Here is a 20,216-nt window from a genome sequence, read left to right as displayed (position 1 = left end):
TATATTTATGTTGATGATTATTTAAAATAATTTAATGTACATTTTTAAAATAAATATTTATTTTAAGTTCTTTTATTTGATCACTTGTCTTGTCCGTCATGACAGTCTCGATTGGTTCTGGGCAGTCTGTGAATGTCCCTTAAAAGCTTTAGGACTGATTTCACTTTTTGAAGAAAAGCTTTTTTCTTTTTTTTCCCATCTTTATTAAATATTAATTTGAAACTTACGGGAACCAGGAGCTGGTTAATGTCTCCTGTCAGTGGTTCTGCAGCAAGCAGACTAAATAACTTAAACATATGCAGATGGAAAACATTTGTGTGTGTGTGTGTGCGCGCACCTGTTGGATAATGAATTAACCTGCTGCACTAGCTGGTGGCACGATGCCCAGGTGGTGCCATGTAGTGATCGTATACTCATCGTTCAGTCATGTGATGGTGATGGATGGTTGTAACAAACACATTTCCTCTGTGTTTTTCGTTCTACAGTTGAGGTACCAGCATGGGCTCTCTACCCCAGATCTACGTCAGACTTTACCCAACCTGAAGAACTTCCTAGAGCATGGCCTACTTGTAAGATGGTGAGTTTTGACATTCTTATTGCTTAAGGAATGGACATGAATGTTACCTCAAATAGTGATCAGACTAATTTTTTTTTTTTTTTTTTTGTGGTGGTGGTGGGTGATAAAATGGGCAAAAAAAAAATCGAATCTGAACGAGGGACGCAAGCCATATGCAAGGACCAAAGTGCATAAAGTGGGCTCTTTTAACTTGGGCCAAGCAGTAACCACCTAGCAACTACCCAGAACATCACAAGAAATATAGTGTATAGTCATATTTTCCTAAGAAAATGAAAAATATTAGTTATATTGATATTTATTTTCAAAAAATTTAAAAATCTTGTTTTTATTATTGTTTAGCAAGAAATTATATTTACGGTACAATTATATTCTCACACAGTTACATCATTGTAGCATTAGTTTAGAGTAGCTTACAAAATCTAGTGTCTGTTGATATGCACAATGATAAACCACTATATTAACCTAGCCAACTTTTGAAAGAAACAAAATGATCATTTTTACATCAGTGATGGTAAAAATTCCCAATTGTATTCCTTTGGAAACCAATGGCAGTCAAAAACATACTGTTAAAGAAAGCCTCCTTTTGATCTTTCCAGCTTTTTCTTGGTTCAGCGAGGCAAACATCTATCTGAATGTTAATTTAATAATTTGTGTTTTGAAAGGAAGGAGGCCAGGGTAAGTAAAACTCTTCAGCGTCCCCCCAGTAATGTTTACTGGATTGTGGAAATGCTTAAGATGGAACAGATGAAAGTATGACCTTTTGACCTCTTGAACCGTACAGAGTGGCAGGAAGTAGAGGAGGAAGTGGAAGTCCGGCGAACCGGCGGTTGCGCTGCATGGCTAAACGGACCCGGAGGGCGGTGGTGTTGACTCGACCATACACTTAGAACCGTGAAAGAGCAGTTTCCGCCTCCCCTGGGGAGAGGGGGACCGTATACACAAACACAAAACTGCAGAACATTCCTTCCGACATCTTCGTCATACAGTTCCACAGCCGTAAACGATAACTTACAGCACATTGAGACCCTCCAAGAGTCAAGTTACTTTATACAGAGTGGGTGTCTGCTAGCGTTGACTCCTGAGCGAGTCAAACAGGCGGTCTAGACTCGTTCTCCAGCGCAGGAAGCAACTCTCTGGATCCAGAGCTGAAATGTGAAATATAGAGTAAATGGATTCTTTTATTTTCCGTTTGTTGCAGACTGCTTTTATTACACTTGCATCCACTTCCTCTCCTACACTCCCTCTCCTCTCAGTTTAGATAATGTTTCCAGGGCAGGGGCCAGAGATGTGAATTATCAGTGCATAAAAATCTGCATCAGGGCAGCTGCAGGAGTTCCTCAGAGGGAAAAAGAAAGGGACAGGAATAGCAGAGAAAGCACATGAAGAAATGGAAATGGTTAAGTAGGAACACTGCGCAGGTTTACCATGGGAACTTCTGCTGCCATTCTGCAGATTCATAGGAGCATATGTTGGAGAATTTTTTTTATTTATTTATTATTTATTTATTTTGCCCTTCTTCTTCAGTTTCAATGGATGTTTATATGGCAAATGGAGATGGCAGTGTTTTTGAGACTGGCTTAATGAAATTGTTTGATCTGTTCAAATTAGTTATAAAAGTTGGCAGTTTCACCCTCTGTGTGTGTTCAGGAGTTTTGCACGTCTTGCAACCAAATTTCTGAACAGGGGTTATACATTTTTTCATTGTTTAGCAGAACCGTTGGCTGGACTTGACGTTTACAGACTGGATGATAAAGTAAAGATTTTTTTTCATGTGAAAACTACCTGGTTCCTAGTATTTCAGAATTCTTTCAGGAATACACAATAACACTGACCCATGATCATTTCCATTAGAACATTATTGGTTATCCCAGAGACTACCAACCTTTTTCGGCATATTTATTAAGTAAATTGGGTTGTGAGAGGAAATAAAAAGTTCACAGTGACAAGGTTCAAGGTGTTGTACTGTTTTGTATCTCTGTGTCAATCTTTTAGCCTACTGGCCTAAGAAAATGTTGTCTAGGACCTTGATGCTGCATTCCAAATCGGAATGTTGGAATTTCCAACTTCGTATTTGGAAAAATGTTGTTAAATTCCATTTGAATTTTTCCAACTAGGAAACAAATTTTGCAGAGTTAATGATAAAAATAAAATAAAATGCATCAATTACTCAAAGTTCTTACAATTTTGCAGACAGAATTTAAAACACTGTAAAGTATGCACTTTTGATAGACCTACAGTTTGGTTACTGGGAAACGTCTAATGTTAACAATGCTGATTTGCCTCCTTTTACACCACCTTCTGCGCCATAATGGTTAGAAATCTGATAAAGCAAGCAGGAATATCCCAAACACAACTTGAATGGAAAACAGCACGAGTACAACAAATTGACCGGACTGTACTTCTGTCCCTCAGAGTCTCATTTTTGTTTGCTAAAGTCTTTTAGAAAGCCCATGCAGAAACTGTGGAGTTGGCATTTTCTGCACTGATTTTGAGGGAAAATGTAGAACTTTGAAAGAAGTTTCAAATCTGTTACGCTTTCAGTGGGTGCAGATTGTATGCAGACTGTGCCCTATCATTTAGTAGTGATTAAAATGTTAACATGGCAGAGTCCTGTCGAACAAACTCAATCTGCTTATCTCACATCTCTGAGCCTTTCACCATCCTGTTGCTTTTTCTCATTCAAACACTGATTGGTAGTTAGTTTCAGTCTTCACTGCCTTGATCTGGAGCTATAATCACTCTCATGCATTCTGGCGGTTTCCTCTGCATGTCAGTCCAGTTAGAGTGGGAACAGTCTGAGACGCCAAATGTGGAAGAAGACCAAAATTATGAGAGAAAAAGTCACAGTTTAGAGCAGTGGATGGAGTCTAAGAAGTAACAGAGAGTGAAGATGGTGAAAGGCAGACGGGGGTGCAAGACATGGTGCCGCTGTGTTAATGATGTGTCCTGCCGCGTTCAAACCGAATATGCGAAACATTCTCTTATTTATGGCACAGGACTCTGGCAGCGTTTTAGAGGTCCTGGAGCCCCACTGTGGAGCTCTTGAGAGCGGGTAAAGACGTGGAAGTGGAGGGGCTGATGAGACTCAACACCCCAGGATGGAAACTCTAGGGTGGGGTTGGAAGTTCTGAAGAATCGTCTTTTTATCTTTTACTTCAACATTTCTCGTTTTTTCATCAGTTTTATTTAAATCTAAACCCAATTTAGCCTATAGCCCTGGCTCAAATTCCCAAGCTCCACCCACCTACAGTAAGTTCTGTAACTTAGCACCATATTTGGAAAGATTCAGGTGGATTCTTTTCCATCTCTTCGGGAACATGATTCATCAGGCAACTATTTTATTATACGTCTTCACAACAAGCCTTTGCTAATCCAGTATATAAATGGCTGTCAAATAGTTTGAAGGAAGGCCTGATTCATAACAAACAGTGTTTTTGGATGTCCACCCATATAGTAATCCCTTAATCCTTAGAAATAAAGGGCCTTTCGATGTTAAAGTACCTTCTCTTATGCCAGTTTAATGTGCAAAGACAACTATAAGTAAGCCATTCTTGGTTGTTTTCTTAAAAAACTGTAAACACAGAGAAACAAAGGTGTCTCAAATGCAGCATAAATTCTATACAGTGTACACACACATATATTTTACATGTATTGAATCAGAGCGAGAAACTCTCAGAACTCAGATTTGCACAGTGGGATGAAGCTGTCTCTGTGGATAACATACTGATAGGTGTTTGTACTCGTTTGTACATCTGGTGGAACGTTCCTCCAAAATTCCATCAGCGTTCCTCCAATGCTCCTCTATTCTTTACAATCCCACCAAAAAAACATTCAGATTACAGAACCCAAAGCAGACCCTGGTTACCATGACGCCTCATTCTTAGGTGCCGGAAACAGTCCCACATGTGTGATCATTGCTGTCATTGTACATTTTTATGAAGGTTGTCAGTGGGACGTAAACAATGTGAGGCTTTGAAGCATTATTACTGGTGCATGTCCAGAACGGGAATACAGGAAACAATTTGTCACCCCCATAAACAATGCATTTTTATGTCAATAGGTAAATTAGCGCACAGGCATTTATGCGAATGCAGGCCAGCCCTTCTATAATCTGAAAAAGATGCGTCTCTCAGTTTCTTGGATCTAAAAACAACAACAGAAAATGTCATATTTAATTTTCCTAGTCATATCCTCAAACGAACGAAGGAATGCATGCTGAGCTTACTTGCAGCGTAAATGGTATAACTTGTAAATGTTGCAACGTATTTTAATGTAAATTCTATTAATTGTAATTAGTCATTTTGATTACAATATCAAGGGAAATAAATATTTACAATTGTAAATAATATTATTATAATTACATAATTGCCAAGTATAATAATTGACAATCATATATTATTCTATAATAATATAATTTTTGTAATTATAATTTTTAGTTAATTTAATTGTTTTGTATTTATTAATATATTTATATTTAATGATTATAAATATATATGACCGCATGTATTTGTTAGTATGACATTATGCAAACATATTTTCAGGGCTGTTAATATAATTAAGTATATCCATGTCCGTAGGAGAGGTGTAAGGTCTTAAGCAAACATCATTCAAACTATCTTTACTGTCATCCTGCATTTATTTTTGCTTTTCGCTCAACCGTGCAGAATTTGTGGTCTCCCGATTTCCTCCCGGGTAGTTTGAATTTGTTTCTTGTTCCAGACTCCGTTTCACAAGAATACTCACCTCTGCCGCCGTTATTCTTCCGCAGCCCCTCCGGTTCGCTCCCGGACCACCACCCATCCCCACACAGGATGCCCCGAGACACGTTCCCTCTCCCTGCCAATGCTCTGCTCTTGGAAGGAGGGGTGGGGACAGCCTAAATGGCCCATGTTAAGAGCCAAGTTTAAGTCCACCAGAGAAAATATGCTGCATAAAAAATATTATGACGGTTCTGGGAGATCAGTCTGGCATGCTTGAGCGCAAATTGCCCCCTCTTCTTCTCTCTGGACTCCGTCGCACATACATGCTCGAGCCCCACGCCATCTACCAGCACACACCGGCCACTTGCTCTTGATTAAGGGTTGCAGTCTGACACATGTTTAGAGGAACTCATTTATAAGGGGAAGCACAGTGTAACAAATAGCCTCCTGTTCCAAACAAAAAATGCTTTATTTTTCCCTGCTAGGGGTATGACGTCTAAACACTTGGCTAGATGGAGTCCATATGTTTTACATAACACATGCATAAGTTGGTGTTTGTGGCCGTTAGACTTTTTGAGGGCTGGTAACATTTTAATATATCCATTTTGTTTATTATCCGTAATCATACAGTACAATAAATGATATTAGTCTGAGAGATGGGAGTTCAAGGCCTCATTTCTACAATCAGAGGTCGTCATTAGTCGACCGTAGCAACATGATTTTGGAAGCCACCATAATGCTTTGCAGTTACATCTGACTGCTGTTTTGAAATGTTATGGTTTTGCTCACAGTAAAATTTCATTTGGAACGTCTCTCCCAATTTTACATCTGAAAACTGGATCTAATTACGTGCCGAACGGTCTGAGCGCAAGAAGAATCATTTGGGAAATCGAATATACAGTAAACGCCACGCTATGGCCAACCATTAGATGTTTGCTTTCAGTGAACTGATGAGGAATTTGGGAGCATGTTTCTTTGCTTATTCTTGGTAATGAAATTCATCACTGCGGTCGGACAGCATTAAAGCTGCTATGTAGCAATTCAGCCTGTCCAGACACACAGGAATTAAACTGCATATCTCTACCACACATACTGTATGACTTTGAGTGAATATCCTCACTGCCGTATTGAAGACACAAAAACATATGGATGGACCATAGCTTACATTGTATACTCTGTATACAGTTTACTATAAAAAAAAAACAATTTAAAGGACACACTATACAACCATAAACATTTTCGACAGTAGTATGCTATATTGTTGTCACAATATCTCATTACAGTATGTTTCAATGAGTGGCATCAAGTTATCATCTCGGAAATAAAGCTATTTTAAACATTTTAAATCCAGTTTTGCATAAAAATAACATGACTTTTTGCAGTCCAGTCAAATGATGAGTAAAAAAAGATTTTGTGGCCGATATTTGTTTCAGTTTATTTCTCACATGGAAATGGAAAGTTAAGTTAAATACTTTTAAAGGTACATTGACATTGACTTTGTTTTCTGAAGGTACAGATTTTCATTATCATTTTTTAAAAGATTTATTTCTGTGATGCAAGGCTGAATTTTCAGCAGACATTACTCCAGTCTTCAGTGTCACATGATCCTTCAGCAATTATTCTAATGTGCCGATTTGGTCCTCAAGAAATGTTTTATATTATTAATGTTGAAAACAGTTGTGCTACTTAATATCTACATGGAAAATGTGGTAATTTTTTTTTTAAGTTCAAAAGAACAGCATTTATTTGGTATTTTTTCAATTTCATGTCAATTTTGATCCATTTATTGCATCCTAGCTAAAAGTAAAGTATTAATATCTTTCAAAAAAATATATATTAATCAAAATTTTGAACTGAACATTTAACAGAGTTTGACTTCCTGTGCTTTTTCTTAATGTAAGATAACCTGACTGTTTTTGCATGTACATGGTGCTACTTTTATAAGTTTGCAGCTCTTTTCAGCTCTCCGTGAAAGCTCCTCGTGAAGGATGACGAATCCTATACAGTTGTTTTACTTTCTAGACGTCATATTTCAGATGATGTATGTAGTCCAACAGCTGTGTGTGTTTTAGGGGGGTGCGAGTGTATTTGTTTGAGTGCGTGTGTGGTTGAGGATCAGAGGCTCTGGCAGAGCTCTCCCAGGCTCTCGATGTGTGTAAATGAATTATGAGATGATCCATCAGCAACAAAGAGCTCCACTGACATCAGCATCTTCACACTCTTGAATTTCGTTCCCATCTCTCGACTTCTTGCTCTCTCGATTCTGAAGCAAGTTGAAGGTGATTGAAAATCATATCCATGTGCCTCTGTTTTTGTTTTTCTCTCTCAGTGACAGGCACCATGTCTCCATGTCCATCCCCGTCCCACTGAAGTCTCATCTCAGCGTTTCCACCGCATCCGAAGTGGGTTTTCCGACCCTTTCCAGCTCCCCTGAACGGGACGTCCAGAAGTGGGCCAGCTCAGATGCGGATAAACAGAAATGCCAAACCCCTTCACCTAGTTACAACACAGCCATGACTGAGCCTGATCCCATCACCACTCTGGAAGTCCCATCAGTGCCGTCCACAGAGATTGCGAGCATTGAAGAAGGTAAGACTGTGGATACACATGGGGATGGAGAGACTGTGTCCGAGGCACATACGGAAAAGCCTCTGGAAATACCTACGGACATAGCCAGTACATTACCGTCTGACGCTGTCCCTCAGCACTCAGGAGCCATGAACGGCTCGGTCGTGCCCAGCGAGGGTATAGGTTTGGGTGTTGCGGGCGCAGCCGAACTGTGCTGCTCCGTGGAGCAGGCGGAGGAAATTATGGGCACTGAAGCCACAGGGCTGGGATTGGGACTAGGATTTGGGTTGGGATTGGGAGGTGGCACCAGACTGGATGATTTCCCGTGTATCCCCGTGGAGCACGCGGTTGCGGTTGAGTGTGACGAACAGGTTTTGGGAGAGTTCGACGCTGCTGGGATCGAGGAGGTCTCGCGGCGCATCTATGCACTAGAAAACATGTCTAGTTTCCGACGGCCCCGGAAGAACTCAGAAAAATGACTGGGATATGGGACATGGGCCTGGAGAAACGGGTCGGAGGGTGACTGGTGTCCAAGTTGGTCAGTGACGGTTGAGCCTGTGTAATATTTCATCCTGACTGCAACAAATATAGACATTACATAAAGAAATATATTATTATTAATATTGTTATAATAATTACTAATATCATTAGGAAAAATCTGGAATATTGACCAATTTGCACTTCTCGAAGCATTTCTATAATCCCTTAAAGTGAAATAAAGAGAATGTTTGGTTGAAATGCTTGCTGGATGTCTTTCTGGGTGTATGGCTGTGCAGTCTTAATTAATTCTATCCCAATAAAATGACAATTCTGTCATTATTTACTCACTCTCATATCTTTCCAAACCCGTTTGAAAGCAAAGAAATTAAGACAGCCATAAATATTAGTTTTATAATTTTACTGCTGTTCTGTCAAATAAAATAATAATTATTAAATACTCTTTTTTTTTTTTTTTAACAGTTCCATAGTATTATTACTATAGTACATTTTAAGTTTTCTTTCTTTGTTTGTTTAATTTGTGTTATTTAAAAAAAGAAGTAACTGAAGTAGATTTTTTTTTTTTATTTCAAATTTTTTTTATTTTGTATATATATGAAGAGCTCATTTGCAAAAACCGATAACTCCATTTTTATTTATTTTTTTGATCATAAACCGTATGGATGTGATTACACGCAATACACGGAGCTTTTCCCTCACCATTGTAACACGCTGCTTTTGCAAGGTTATCACAGGTTCATCAAGTTCGGCGAAATTATGCATCCTCGATCACTTTTAGTCAGCTTTGACGAAACTCCTCTCAACTAGCACGTCTTTTCAAAGTGAAAGTAGCCTTGTCACCTGACCTGAATACAGCGCGCTGATTCGCTAAAATGGACTTATCAGCTTCTGTTCAAAAAGGGCGCTTGTCAGCTTCTGCAGTAAAACGTGAACTCGTGAAGCCTTGAAAGTGGACAAAAACGGCTTTTTTGACAAAACGTGTTTAGGGCAATCAGCTCATTTTTTTTTAAAGTGGCGTTTATCGGTTTTTGCAAATTAACTCTTCATATATATATAAATATATATATAATTTTATTTAGATTTTTTTTTTAAATTCTTATTGACTTTAGTTGTATGGACAAAAAACACAGACACTTTTCTAAATGCCACTTTTCTTCTTTTGTGTTTTATAGAAGAAAGTCACAGGTTTGGAACGATATGATGGTGAGAAATTACAGTTTTCATTTTTGGGTCAACTATTCCTTTAATTGCCACTCAGTATTACAGCAGGAGCTCTGGTGTGCCAGGACCATCCAGATAGCAAAGCCTGATATATACCAGGCTCTGTGCCAGGAAGAATGCCTGTTGGTTGGGGTGGGCAGAAAGGGCGAGGAATGTCCGTGTACCAATGATGCCCTTTCTCATGCTGCACACCCGAGTCCTGCTTCCAGAAGATGAAAAACATGCGCTCACACATTGCACAACCCTCTTTTTTTTCCAGCCTGACCATTGCAAGACCTTGTATTCTTTCTGATTTATTCACCCAGAATTATAAAATCCTGACAGCTGTGCTTCACAGTTTGATGCTGTGTCAACACTGGATGCGAGCGGCACGTCACCACGTAACAAAAATCAATAGCTCCTATTAAATACAACAAAGAAGGGTTCATTACATCATATTGTTGATGGCCCGATTCTATTTTTGCACCGAGTTCTCGTCAAGTTTTTTTTCTCTAAAAACAACTTTTTGTAATGGGCTTTTTGCCCGTTTCTATATTTTGAGCGCTGTAGAGCCACTCCGGCTTTATTTTTCCCATCCGTCGAAAATAACATTTTATTCAAATCATCATAATTTGATTGCAATGTATTTATTTACATTTAAATTAATTCTGACCACTACACCAAAATCTTCTAAAATAACTTATACAAAATGAAATTTTATGCAAATGTGAAAACTTGTGATATCAGTCACTTCCAGTGTCGACATGGTGTAAAAAGATGTAAAATACTGTGTGCATGAACAACAGGCTTGAGAAAGTTTAAGCAAAACCTTCAGGGTTGCTGCGTCTTTATTCCAAAATGAACTTTTTCCTTGAAGGTCCTTTAATGTCAATGAACTTTCCCACTGTGTGTACAGTTATTCAGATATCAGAAAAACCAAAAACGCAAATGATGTGCACTGCATGCTGTTGAAGAGGAGCAGGATGGCTGTTTTTTTCTTCTTCATTATGGCATTAATCCTCGTCATTTTGCGTTTCACACTGCTCTTCAATGTAATGTCCTCTAAAAATGATATTCACCCTCTTTCAGAAGCCATTTGTATGTGCTTTTTTTCCCCAAGCAGTATTCAGCACTTTTGGTGTTCTTTATTCCAGTCTGCTTTTCAGGTATACACAAGAGTCAGGTCCTCTTTCATAAGAATCACATCATGAATGTATTAATTAGTCTTAAGAAAAGACCACAGAGTGTTGTCAGGAAGGACTAGTAATGGTTGACTTCTACATCATTTCATCCTGGCCTGAAACCCTTGTTTGATTTCCTATCTATTGTAGATTTTCCTTGAATGACTGTTGATACGTTGTATTTAAGACAAATACAAAGAAATGCGTTTCCATAAATTGCTGTGACACTGTACATATAATTTTGTATAAAGGGTGTTTTAATATTAAAGACCACAGTTTAATGATATAAATGAGCAATTTAAGTTTTTCATTCTCTTTTTTTCTACCCTCTTTTTTGTCTTTTAATCTTGTCTTGTGTTTTAATTATTAATATTAGTATTTTACATTTAAAATGTGTGTGTGTGTATATATATATATATATACACACACACATACATACATACACACACATATACATTAATTTATATCTATAGTTGTGAGCCCTATAAATTCTATATTAAGTAAGTCATTGCATTTTATTAAATTACTTATAAAATGTATGGGTCTGTCAGTTGATTAAAAAATACATTTTTTTCCCCATTCTGTTTAATTATGCTTTTGCTCTATAAATTATATGTTATGTGTAATTCTGTGACAGATATAATTGTTTGGTACTGTTGTTCTCACAAAGTGCTGCCACTTAAACAAATCGCTCTGCCGGAGACGCCTCATAACCACAGATAAACAACGTTCTGTCTCCCAAGACAGAGGAGCTGTGGAGTGAAGACTCTTTCAGGCTCTGAGATCCGTTTCTGTCTTTCTGGACAGCTAATCCACTGCAGGTGTGAGGAATTCTGGGATTGAAGGCAGATCCAGCAGTTGGCTTAACTGGAAAATCACGTCACCCCATCTTAGACAGCAGAGAAGCAGGTGAAGGCACTGCCATAGCAACAGAATTGCTGGAATGTGTGAATGCGTCTTATGTATTATTATGGGATGGGGAGATTGCATTAGAAAACTTCTTGAACTTTTCATGCTGTCATAACAGTGTCACTGATTTGGCACAGCTGAAACTAGAGTCTGGTTAGACTCTTATTTGAGCAATGATACGTTCTGTGTATGAAGAATGGGCACAGAGTTTTTCACACAAAATCAGAATACAAAACTTTCAAAAACATGTTGCAACAAATTTGGTGTGAAAGGCCCTAGAGACTGCCATATTAACACAATGCAACTGAACGTCTTGAATTCGTTCTAGATGTTAATTCAGCTCAGTCTGTGCTGGAGTTCAATCAGTCCAGTCAGTTTGTGCGTCTGCTTTTCTGTTCCTCATCAGCAGCACCTCACAAAAGCATCCAGCACCCAATGGCCTCAGAGATCACACTGCATGCTCAGCCTGTGCGCGATACTGCAAAAGCCTGTATTTGAATTACAACTGAACAATAACCCTTCAGACTCCCCATAACACCTCTATGACTTGAGTGCAGCGTGAAAAGGGAATTGTTAAAAAAAAGTTTTTTTTTTTTATCAGTAACGCTACTTGATTTAGCTAAATTTGTTTGTTCTAACTGCAAAACTCAACTAGCAAATTCAAAGCAGTAAATAATTTTCATTATCATTGTAATCTTGTATATGGTTTTATGACACTTGGCGTGAAGTCTAAAAAGTAATATTTTTTATTTAAAATATACTACTAAATATATTTCTTTATTTAATCATTAATAGTTTATTTTATCTTTCGTATTTTGTTTTTTGAAGCAAGGTTTTGTATGTTGTTGTTTTTTTCATGCTGCAATATTTGGCTTGATATTGTTGGTCTAGTACAAGTTTTGATGTAGATTAAAGGAATAGTTCACCCAAAAATGAAAATGTACTCCTCCAAATCAAAATGTACTCATCCTCAGGTGTGATGTAGATGTAGTGTGTAGATGTAGATGAGTTTGTTCCTTCATTGGAACAGATTTGGAGAAATCTAACATTACATCGCTTGCTCACCTATGGAAGCAGTGAATGGGTGCCGTCAGAATGAGAGTCCAAACAGCTGATAACAACATCACAAAAATCCACACCACTCCAGTCCATCAGTTAATATCTTGTGAAGGGAAAAGCTGCATGTTTGTAATAAACAAATCCATCAAGATGTTTTTAACTTCAAACCGTTGTTTCTGGCCAAAATACAAGTTTTCTATCCATGATATTGCTTTCTCCAGTGAAAAAGCTGTTTTGCCTGAATCAGGAGAGCAATCTGCACAAATCAAGCACTGTACATAAGCAAAAACAGTCCTAAACAAATATGTCGGTGGATTTTGATGTGAGAGAACAACAGGAGATGGACTTTTTCAGTGGAGGAAGCATTAATAGCACTTTAATGATGGATTTGTTTCTTACAAACAGCTTTTCACTTCAGAAGACATTTTACAGTGTGGCCCATGATGTTGGTCATTCCTGTGTCATTAGGTAAGCCAAATAACCAAGAACACAAAGTCGGATACAATGGATTTGAAAAATGATGGTGGCAACGGATCATGATTTTTGAAAATACTTTTTATACGAGTCACATTTTTCAAATCCATGATGCAGCTGTTAGTCTTTTGTCTCCACATCTGCATGCTGCAATCTCTTATATTTGACTTCGAGTCGAAGTGTCTCAGAGTCTCCCAGTCTTATTTAAGGTCAATCCGTCTTGCCATCCAATCAGCTGTCACGGCTCCCGACAGAACAAATCACTTCTTGAAAGTTTTTGGCATACTGGACGTGTTGCTCAGTTAAGCCTCATTGCTTAAAATCACATCATGTTTTCATTCAAAAGCCATAATGAGACTGCTTTTGCTTGTTCTCCCTGTTTCTCCGCAGTCTTGTGTTTGGCATCTTGAAATGCATTTAAGTGGAACGGATACTATTGGATCAATATCAGTATTTAAATTGGACCGATTTGGGGCATGTACGCTCCAAATAAAATAACAGTCAGGTGACCGTGACCGCTGCTCCATGACCAGAGTTTTGGACACGATGGCCTGAGACTGACGTCACCTCACTACACCCTGACAAGCTCGAATTCACATTTTGTGATAAATTAAGACTTTTGTACTGTGTGGTTTTCTATAATTACCTTTAGCAGGTGCCAGTGACGTAACTGACACCAGACGTAAGAGTGGACAACATGGAAAACTCCCTAAGTTTCAAAAGACTAACCTTTGTTTAACAATAGGTAACAAAATCACCGTAATCCCTCTCATAACGGCAAAGTCGGATCATGTTTGCAGCATATGCCTTTGTGTTTGAAATTTGGATGTATATGTTATCTTAGACTATGCATGGATGTTTCTTTGTCTATTTCCTGCATTATTTGTGACTACCGCTCCATCTGTCATCTCCTCTCTCCTGTTGTGTTCTTATTTCAGTGCTTCTCTCCTTTCTTCTCTAGCCATGGGGGGCTGTTATAGGTGAGAATGCTCTTGTTTGATACAAAATGACTGTGCAGCTCGGCTGATAGCCTGAACAGATCCAGCATCACTTAGCACAGGGATGTTGTTAACACCTACTGCTTTCAGCCAGCTGGCTGCAGGTCAGTCTTTCTGAATTAGGGATACTGTAGGTCTGATGCATTGGTGCGCAAATCCCAGTGTTTTAGTACATTTACATGCAATTTTTAAAGTTTGATTTCAGACAGATTAATGCATTTGTCTTTTCATCTGAAATTATCTGAAAAAAGTCAACTGAAATCGTATATAGTCACTATATATTTAATTTTTGGGCTATATAATTTTGGGTTTAGCATTTCTGCAGACACTATAGTGACCTGTAGACCAATCAGATATCGCTATTGACTGAGATTTGAGTGTTATTCATCATGCAGCGAATATGAAGTGTTTTTTTAAATATCTGCTATACTGTTTTGGAGCATAAAAATGCACAGCACGTTTAAAAAAATAATAATAAATCAATCAAAAACAATGAGACTCTGAGCTTGTTTCAAACAAATTAATAAGGTAACACTTTATTTCGATAGTCCACTTTAGACATTCTATTAACAGCAAGTAACTTTGCAACTACATGTCAACTAGCAGTTAGTAGAGTATTAGTAGACTGTCTGCTTAATATCTTCTAACACTTTCTTTGTCAACTTATTCTACTAACCCTAAACCTACCCTAACAGTCTACTCTGAGAGTTAGTAGACATGTAGATGCAAATTAATGAGAATTAGTTGACATGTAGTTGACATGTAGTTACAAAGTTACTTCTAGTTAGTAGAATGTCTAAAGTGGACTATCGAAATAAAGTGTAACCATTAATATAATGTAATAATCCATGACTTCAATGTTTTGTTATTCAACGAGCAGCTAATATGTAAAAAAAATAATAGTAATAATTTTTACTTTATACCTGCCATAGTGTATTTGTTCATATTGAGAATATAAATTAATTGGAATATTTAAACTGATTTAATTGAGTTTTGGTGCATAAATATGCACATCAAGATTAGGTGAAAAAAGTATGCAATGTAATAATCCATAACTTATTAGGCAATTATTAATAATAATAATAATAAATAATAAGTTATATATTAGCAATAATAATAGCATATAAGATATAATATTACTACTAATAAAATGTTCTTGAGAATGCTTTATTTTGATTGATCAGTCATATCATTCTGGGGTCAAATATTTTTGTTAAACTGGCCATTATCTCAGACAACCTTTTTCTTATATACAGTAGCAGTACCAGTTTCATGTCTTTTGAATTACTTCTAACATAAAATAATTTAGATTGACTTGAAATTTGACCTTTAGTGACCTGTAGCGGTCAGATAGCTACAGTATATTTGCTCTCTCAGAAGTGTGTTGTATTAAGTTGTTTTTTGAATTAGACATTGAATTAATTTGCTATTGTCTTTCCTCTCTAACTCACAGGCAGTGTTATGAAGCCAAGGCCTCCCTAAATTCATTGGAAACATCATGAAGGTTTGGTTGTGTTGGAAACTGATCTATTTGGCCCTCAGAGTTTAACATCCCTAATACATCTGAAGCTCTGATGGCGGGTTAAAAGATGGACGCTTTGAATGATGGAGGACAGGAAAATGGGGATAACGTGTGGGAATGACGAATGAATGTGAGAACAGATGAAGCTCAGAAGAAGGGAGTGTTGGAGAAGAAAGATGTACTTTGATATTATGTTTCAGGTCAGAGGGGGTAAATGAGGCTTTGGCACCAGACACACCAAGGGTTATCTGGGTTGGCCTGACACTCATAAACCTATGGCTCTCACCTTATAGTGCTTTACAGTGTGTGCTTCAGGGGGGTTTCCGTGGTGGTCTCTTTCTCTCACTCTTTCTGTTTAAACACACACACTGAGTGGAATTCCTTCCAGTCTGCTGAAACGCTTCACTATCTGTGGAGGAACACTATGGAAACAGTGGGACTGGCTTTTCTAACCTCCTGTGACTAGAGGTTTGAGACTTCGAGCCAAACCATTTTAAATTTATTTGATGGGTCTGGCTTGACAGTTTCAGCTTGAAAATACCAATTTATATACATATATATCTAAAACATTAGACCGCTCTCTCCTCGCCAAACCCAAAAGTTGGTTTTGTGTGTCTAGGAAATCAAGTTAAGCCAACCATTTATAGATATGTCACCTTACATAGGCTGTAACATAATTTGATTTTTTTTCCCAAATAAATTTACTACTACTTTTTTTAGCTGTCACTGAGCTTAGCTGCCCATAAGATGAACATTTCTTAATTTATTATAAAAATATAATTTAATTAATTTCAAAATATAACATTTTTTTGAATCAGGCATTTTCTTAAAACCTTTTATTTATTTTTTTAAGTAGCTGAGCTTAGATGTATGTAAGCTAAAACATTTTACTATGTTACTTTTTTTTTCCTTTATTATACAAATTTTTTGAATAAATTACATTTTGCATCCATTTTATAACATTTTCTTAAACATTTGTTATATTATTAATTATGTTTGTAAATATTTGTATTATTAATTTTTATTATTAATAATATTAAATTAATATTATTTATTTTATGTTGACTTTTACTCAAGTTTCTAACTATCAGGCATCAAATGCCTTATTTTTTTCTTTTCTTTTTTTTGCGAGAATGGTACCATTGATGCTCTGGTACCAAAGAGAGCGAGCTGCCAGTTGGATTATCGAGAATCATGGCTTGTGATGGAATGCGTTACTGATCACATCGGAGGGAGGTAGAGACCACCATCTCCAGACAGCCATTTCCTCCTTCCCTCACTTTGCTCCCAATGGAGCCATCACAATGACCCGTTGTGTTGACTCACTAGCAGTTTGGATGTCGATGTCGATGAGCATTATTTCTCCATGCTATCATTGTTTTTGATTGCATTCTCCCATGTGTTGCATTAACCAGCTATTATTAAATATGAGCCTTCATTTCCATCATCAGAGGGACGCATAATATATGATTTATATAGAGACATATGGAAGATCAACCTAGAGGGTTTGTTAATTGCTTCTCACCACGTTTGCGTTCTTGGCATCAGGACACACAGACTTCTGTGCAATGGTCCGTGTTATCTGTGTCATAGACGTTATGTGTTTATGGTCTAATTTCCATGTGGTCAGAGTGGTTGATGTGAATGCATTCTTTTGAGGACCACATGGCGTTATTTTTTCACTGGGGAGATGAAGAGCATGCCAGGCCAGATCTTCTCTTCAGAACCCCTGCCGAGGGATCCAGGACTGTGGCAAGACTGCTGGCCTGGCAAGAAAAGCCCATTCCTCACTTCCTGCACAGCCTTTTTCTCTGCCCAAGTCTCTGCTCAGACTCGGCTCAGCAAATTGTTATTCAAGCTCTTATGAAATCCATCATTGCATTAGTGAGATACTTTTTTCTTTCATCACTGGTTTCTGTCCTCTTCTTTCTCACACACATTACAGAAACAAACATGTCTTTGGTCTGTGGATGTTTGCAGCTGTGGTGCATTGCTGTGTCAGTTTAAAAAGAGTAAAGAGCTATATTGCCATCAAGGTTTGTTTGCACTTTTTGGATCCCAGGGGCCTGAAAATATTTTCAGTCCTGCTTTCTCTTTGGTCCTGGAAAGAAAAAATAGGAAAACTCTTGTTTGCAACCATTGTAAGAGTTGATTAGTTTAGATTATATTAATCTTGTTACCAATGGGTCAAGGTTTGGCTGGTTAGCATTGTCCTGCTTATCATAATATAAAATATTGTTAACCCTTTCATGCATGGTGTCCACATTTGTGGACCGTTAATTTAACTCCATTTAGGGTTCATTTATCATGGTAATTTTCTCCAAACCACTTGAGGGCAGTGTCAGTAGATTGACAGCAATATTGTAACAGTGGCTACTATCTTGCATTCCAAATATTCATTGCTTAATGACATCATTGATCCAAGATGGCTGACAGCGATAGCCATGTGCTAGATGCCCCAGGCATATCTGTGAAAAACTTTTATACAAGGAGGTCAATTGAGGAAAAAAAAAATATTAGTATGTACAGTAAAGTATGATGAATATGTTAGTATTTTATAATCTAAAATTTAGAGTAAAATGTAGTTTTTATTCACCAAAAACCAACTGTCCACGTATGTGGACGTCATGCAACAGTGGAGTCAGATTGCATAAAGTCTGATTTCTGTAACCTGCTAGTATATCTATTCTATTTTTTCAAAGATGTTATGAATTGTCTTATATTGTAATAAAACAGACATTTAACAAATATATCAACATAAATAACCATTTAAAATGACATATTACAGCATTAAATGGCAACTTTACACATACATAAAATCAGTTTTAACTAAAACTGTTATGTTACATTTTAGATGTTGATATACTATAACTGAGATGATTCAACATGAAGTAAGATAAGGATGAAAATATTATAAGTTGTTACAATCAGCAGTGAATGTTTTCCATGATTTGCCCATATTGCTAATAAGTTTCCGCATATATGTAACTACTGTTATTGTTCCTATAATATGTTTAATTGTTATTATATTGTAATATTATTGTTTTTAATAACTGAGCTGATATAAACAGCATAACATGCCATTAAAAAAACCCCCACAATATTCCATATTGTCAGCTGTGGCTTTATGTCCCATTTTACACCTTTGTTGCATGGTGTCCACATACGTGGACATCCAGTTAATTATTTAACTGTCCAGTTAAATAATTTTTAAATAAAAATGAATTTTGTAAAAAATGAAAATGGATTTAAATTTTAGCATCATATTAAAGTAATAAAAAGAATCATAAAAACATCTAGATAATGTTTTCCATAATTCATGCATGAAAAGGTTAATGAAACCTAAAGGAATAGTTCACCCAAAAATAAAAAATTACAGTTAATTTATTCACATTCAGCCTATCCAAGTTGTAGGTGACCTTTTTCTTCAGCAGAAGAGTAAACAAATATTTTTAGCTGAATGGTTCTTGCTGATTCACAATCCACAGCTACCATCAGTTTGAGAGTAAAATAAAGCATAAACAGTCAACACAATTTTAATACCCATGTCTCCTGACAAATACTAAGGTCTTATGAAGCGAAATGATAAGTCTGTGAAAGAAACCGAACATTAATTACAACATTTATTACCTTTGATAGCCTCAGGCAAATGATCCAGAGTGTTGTCTTGTTTGCGAATTGTTACTTAGAACTGCAACTGTCCACGTATGTGGACGTCATGCAACAGTGGAGTCAGATTGCATAAAGTCTGATTTCTGTAACCTGCTAGTATATCTATTCTATTTTTTCAAAGATGTTATGAATTGTCTTATATTGTAATAAAACAGACATTTAACAAATATATCAACATAAATAACCATTTAAAATGACATATTACAGCATTAAATGGCAACTTTACACATACATAAAATCAGTTTTAACTAAAACTGTTATGTTACATTTTAGATGTTGATATACTATAACTGAGATGATTCAACATGAAGTAAGATAAGGATGAAAATATTATAAGTTGTTACAATCAGCAGTGAATGTTTTCCATGATTTGCCCATATTGCTAATAAGTTTCCGCATATATGTAACTACTGTTATTGTTCCTATAATATGTTTAATTGTTATTATATTGTAATATTATTGTTTTTAATAACTGAGCTGATATAAACAGCATAACATGCCATTAAAAAAACCCCCACAATATTCCATATTGTCAGCTGTGGCTTTATGTCCCATTTTACGCCTTTGTTGCATGGTGTCCACATACGTGGACAGTTAAATAATTTTTTAATAAAACTGAATTTTGTAAAAATGAAAATGGATTTCAATTTTAGCATCATATTAAAGTAATAAAAAGAATCATAAAAAAATCTAGATAATGTTTTCCATAATTCATGCATGACAGGGTTAATATTACATAATATAATAGTTTATATAAAATTATTATTTTTGTAATATTCTTGTTGTTCATATAAAATATTTTGTATTAAAGTGTGAAATATATATATATATATATATATATATATATATATATACATA

At 36.6% G+C, this 20,216-nt stretch overlaps 1 protein-coding gene across 1 annotated transcript in view; it reads left to right on the top strand.

Annotated features, from left to right (window-relative positions):
• LOC107691651 (UV radiation resistance-associated gene protein-like) overlaps positions 1-8,692 on the top strand; it is a 110,510-nt gene extending 101,818 nt beyond the window's left edge. Inside the window, exons 14-15 of the mRNA XM_016490385.1 lie at positions 486-577; positions 7,607-8,692. Coding sequence (XP_016345871.1) covers positions 486-577; positions 7,607-8,324 — 810 coding nt within the window. The 3' untranslated portion in view covers positions 8,325-8,692. The remainder of the gene's footprint in view (positions 1-485; positions 578-7,606) is intronic.
• The last annotated feature ends 11,524 nt before the right edge of the window (positions 8,693-20,216 follow it).

This window comes from Sinocyclocheilus anshuiensis, unplaced genomic scaffold (assembly GCF_001515605.1).
Source record: "Sinocyclocheilus anshuiensis isolate Anshui unplaced genomic scaffold, SAMN03320099.WGS_v1.1 scaffold186, whole genome shotgun sequence".
Classification (NCBI taxonomy): Eukaryota; Metazoa; Chordata; class Actinopteri; order Cypriniformes; family Cyprinidae; genus Sinocyclocheilus; species Sinocyclocheilus anshuiensis.
The sequence above is the reverse complement of the archived record's forward strand: the minus strand, read 5'-3'. Positions and strand labels throughout refer to the sequence as shown.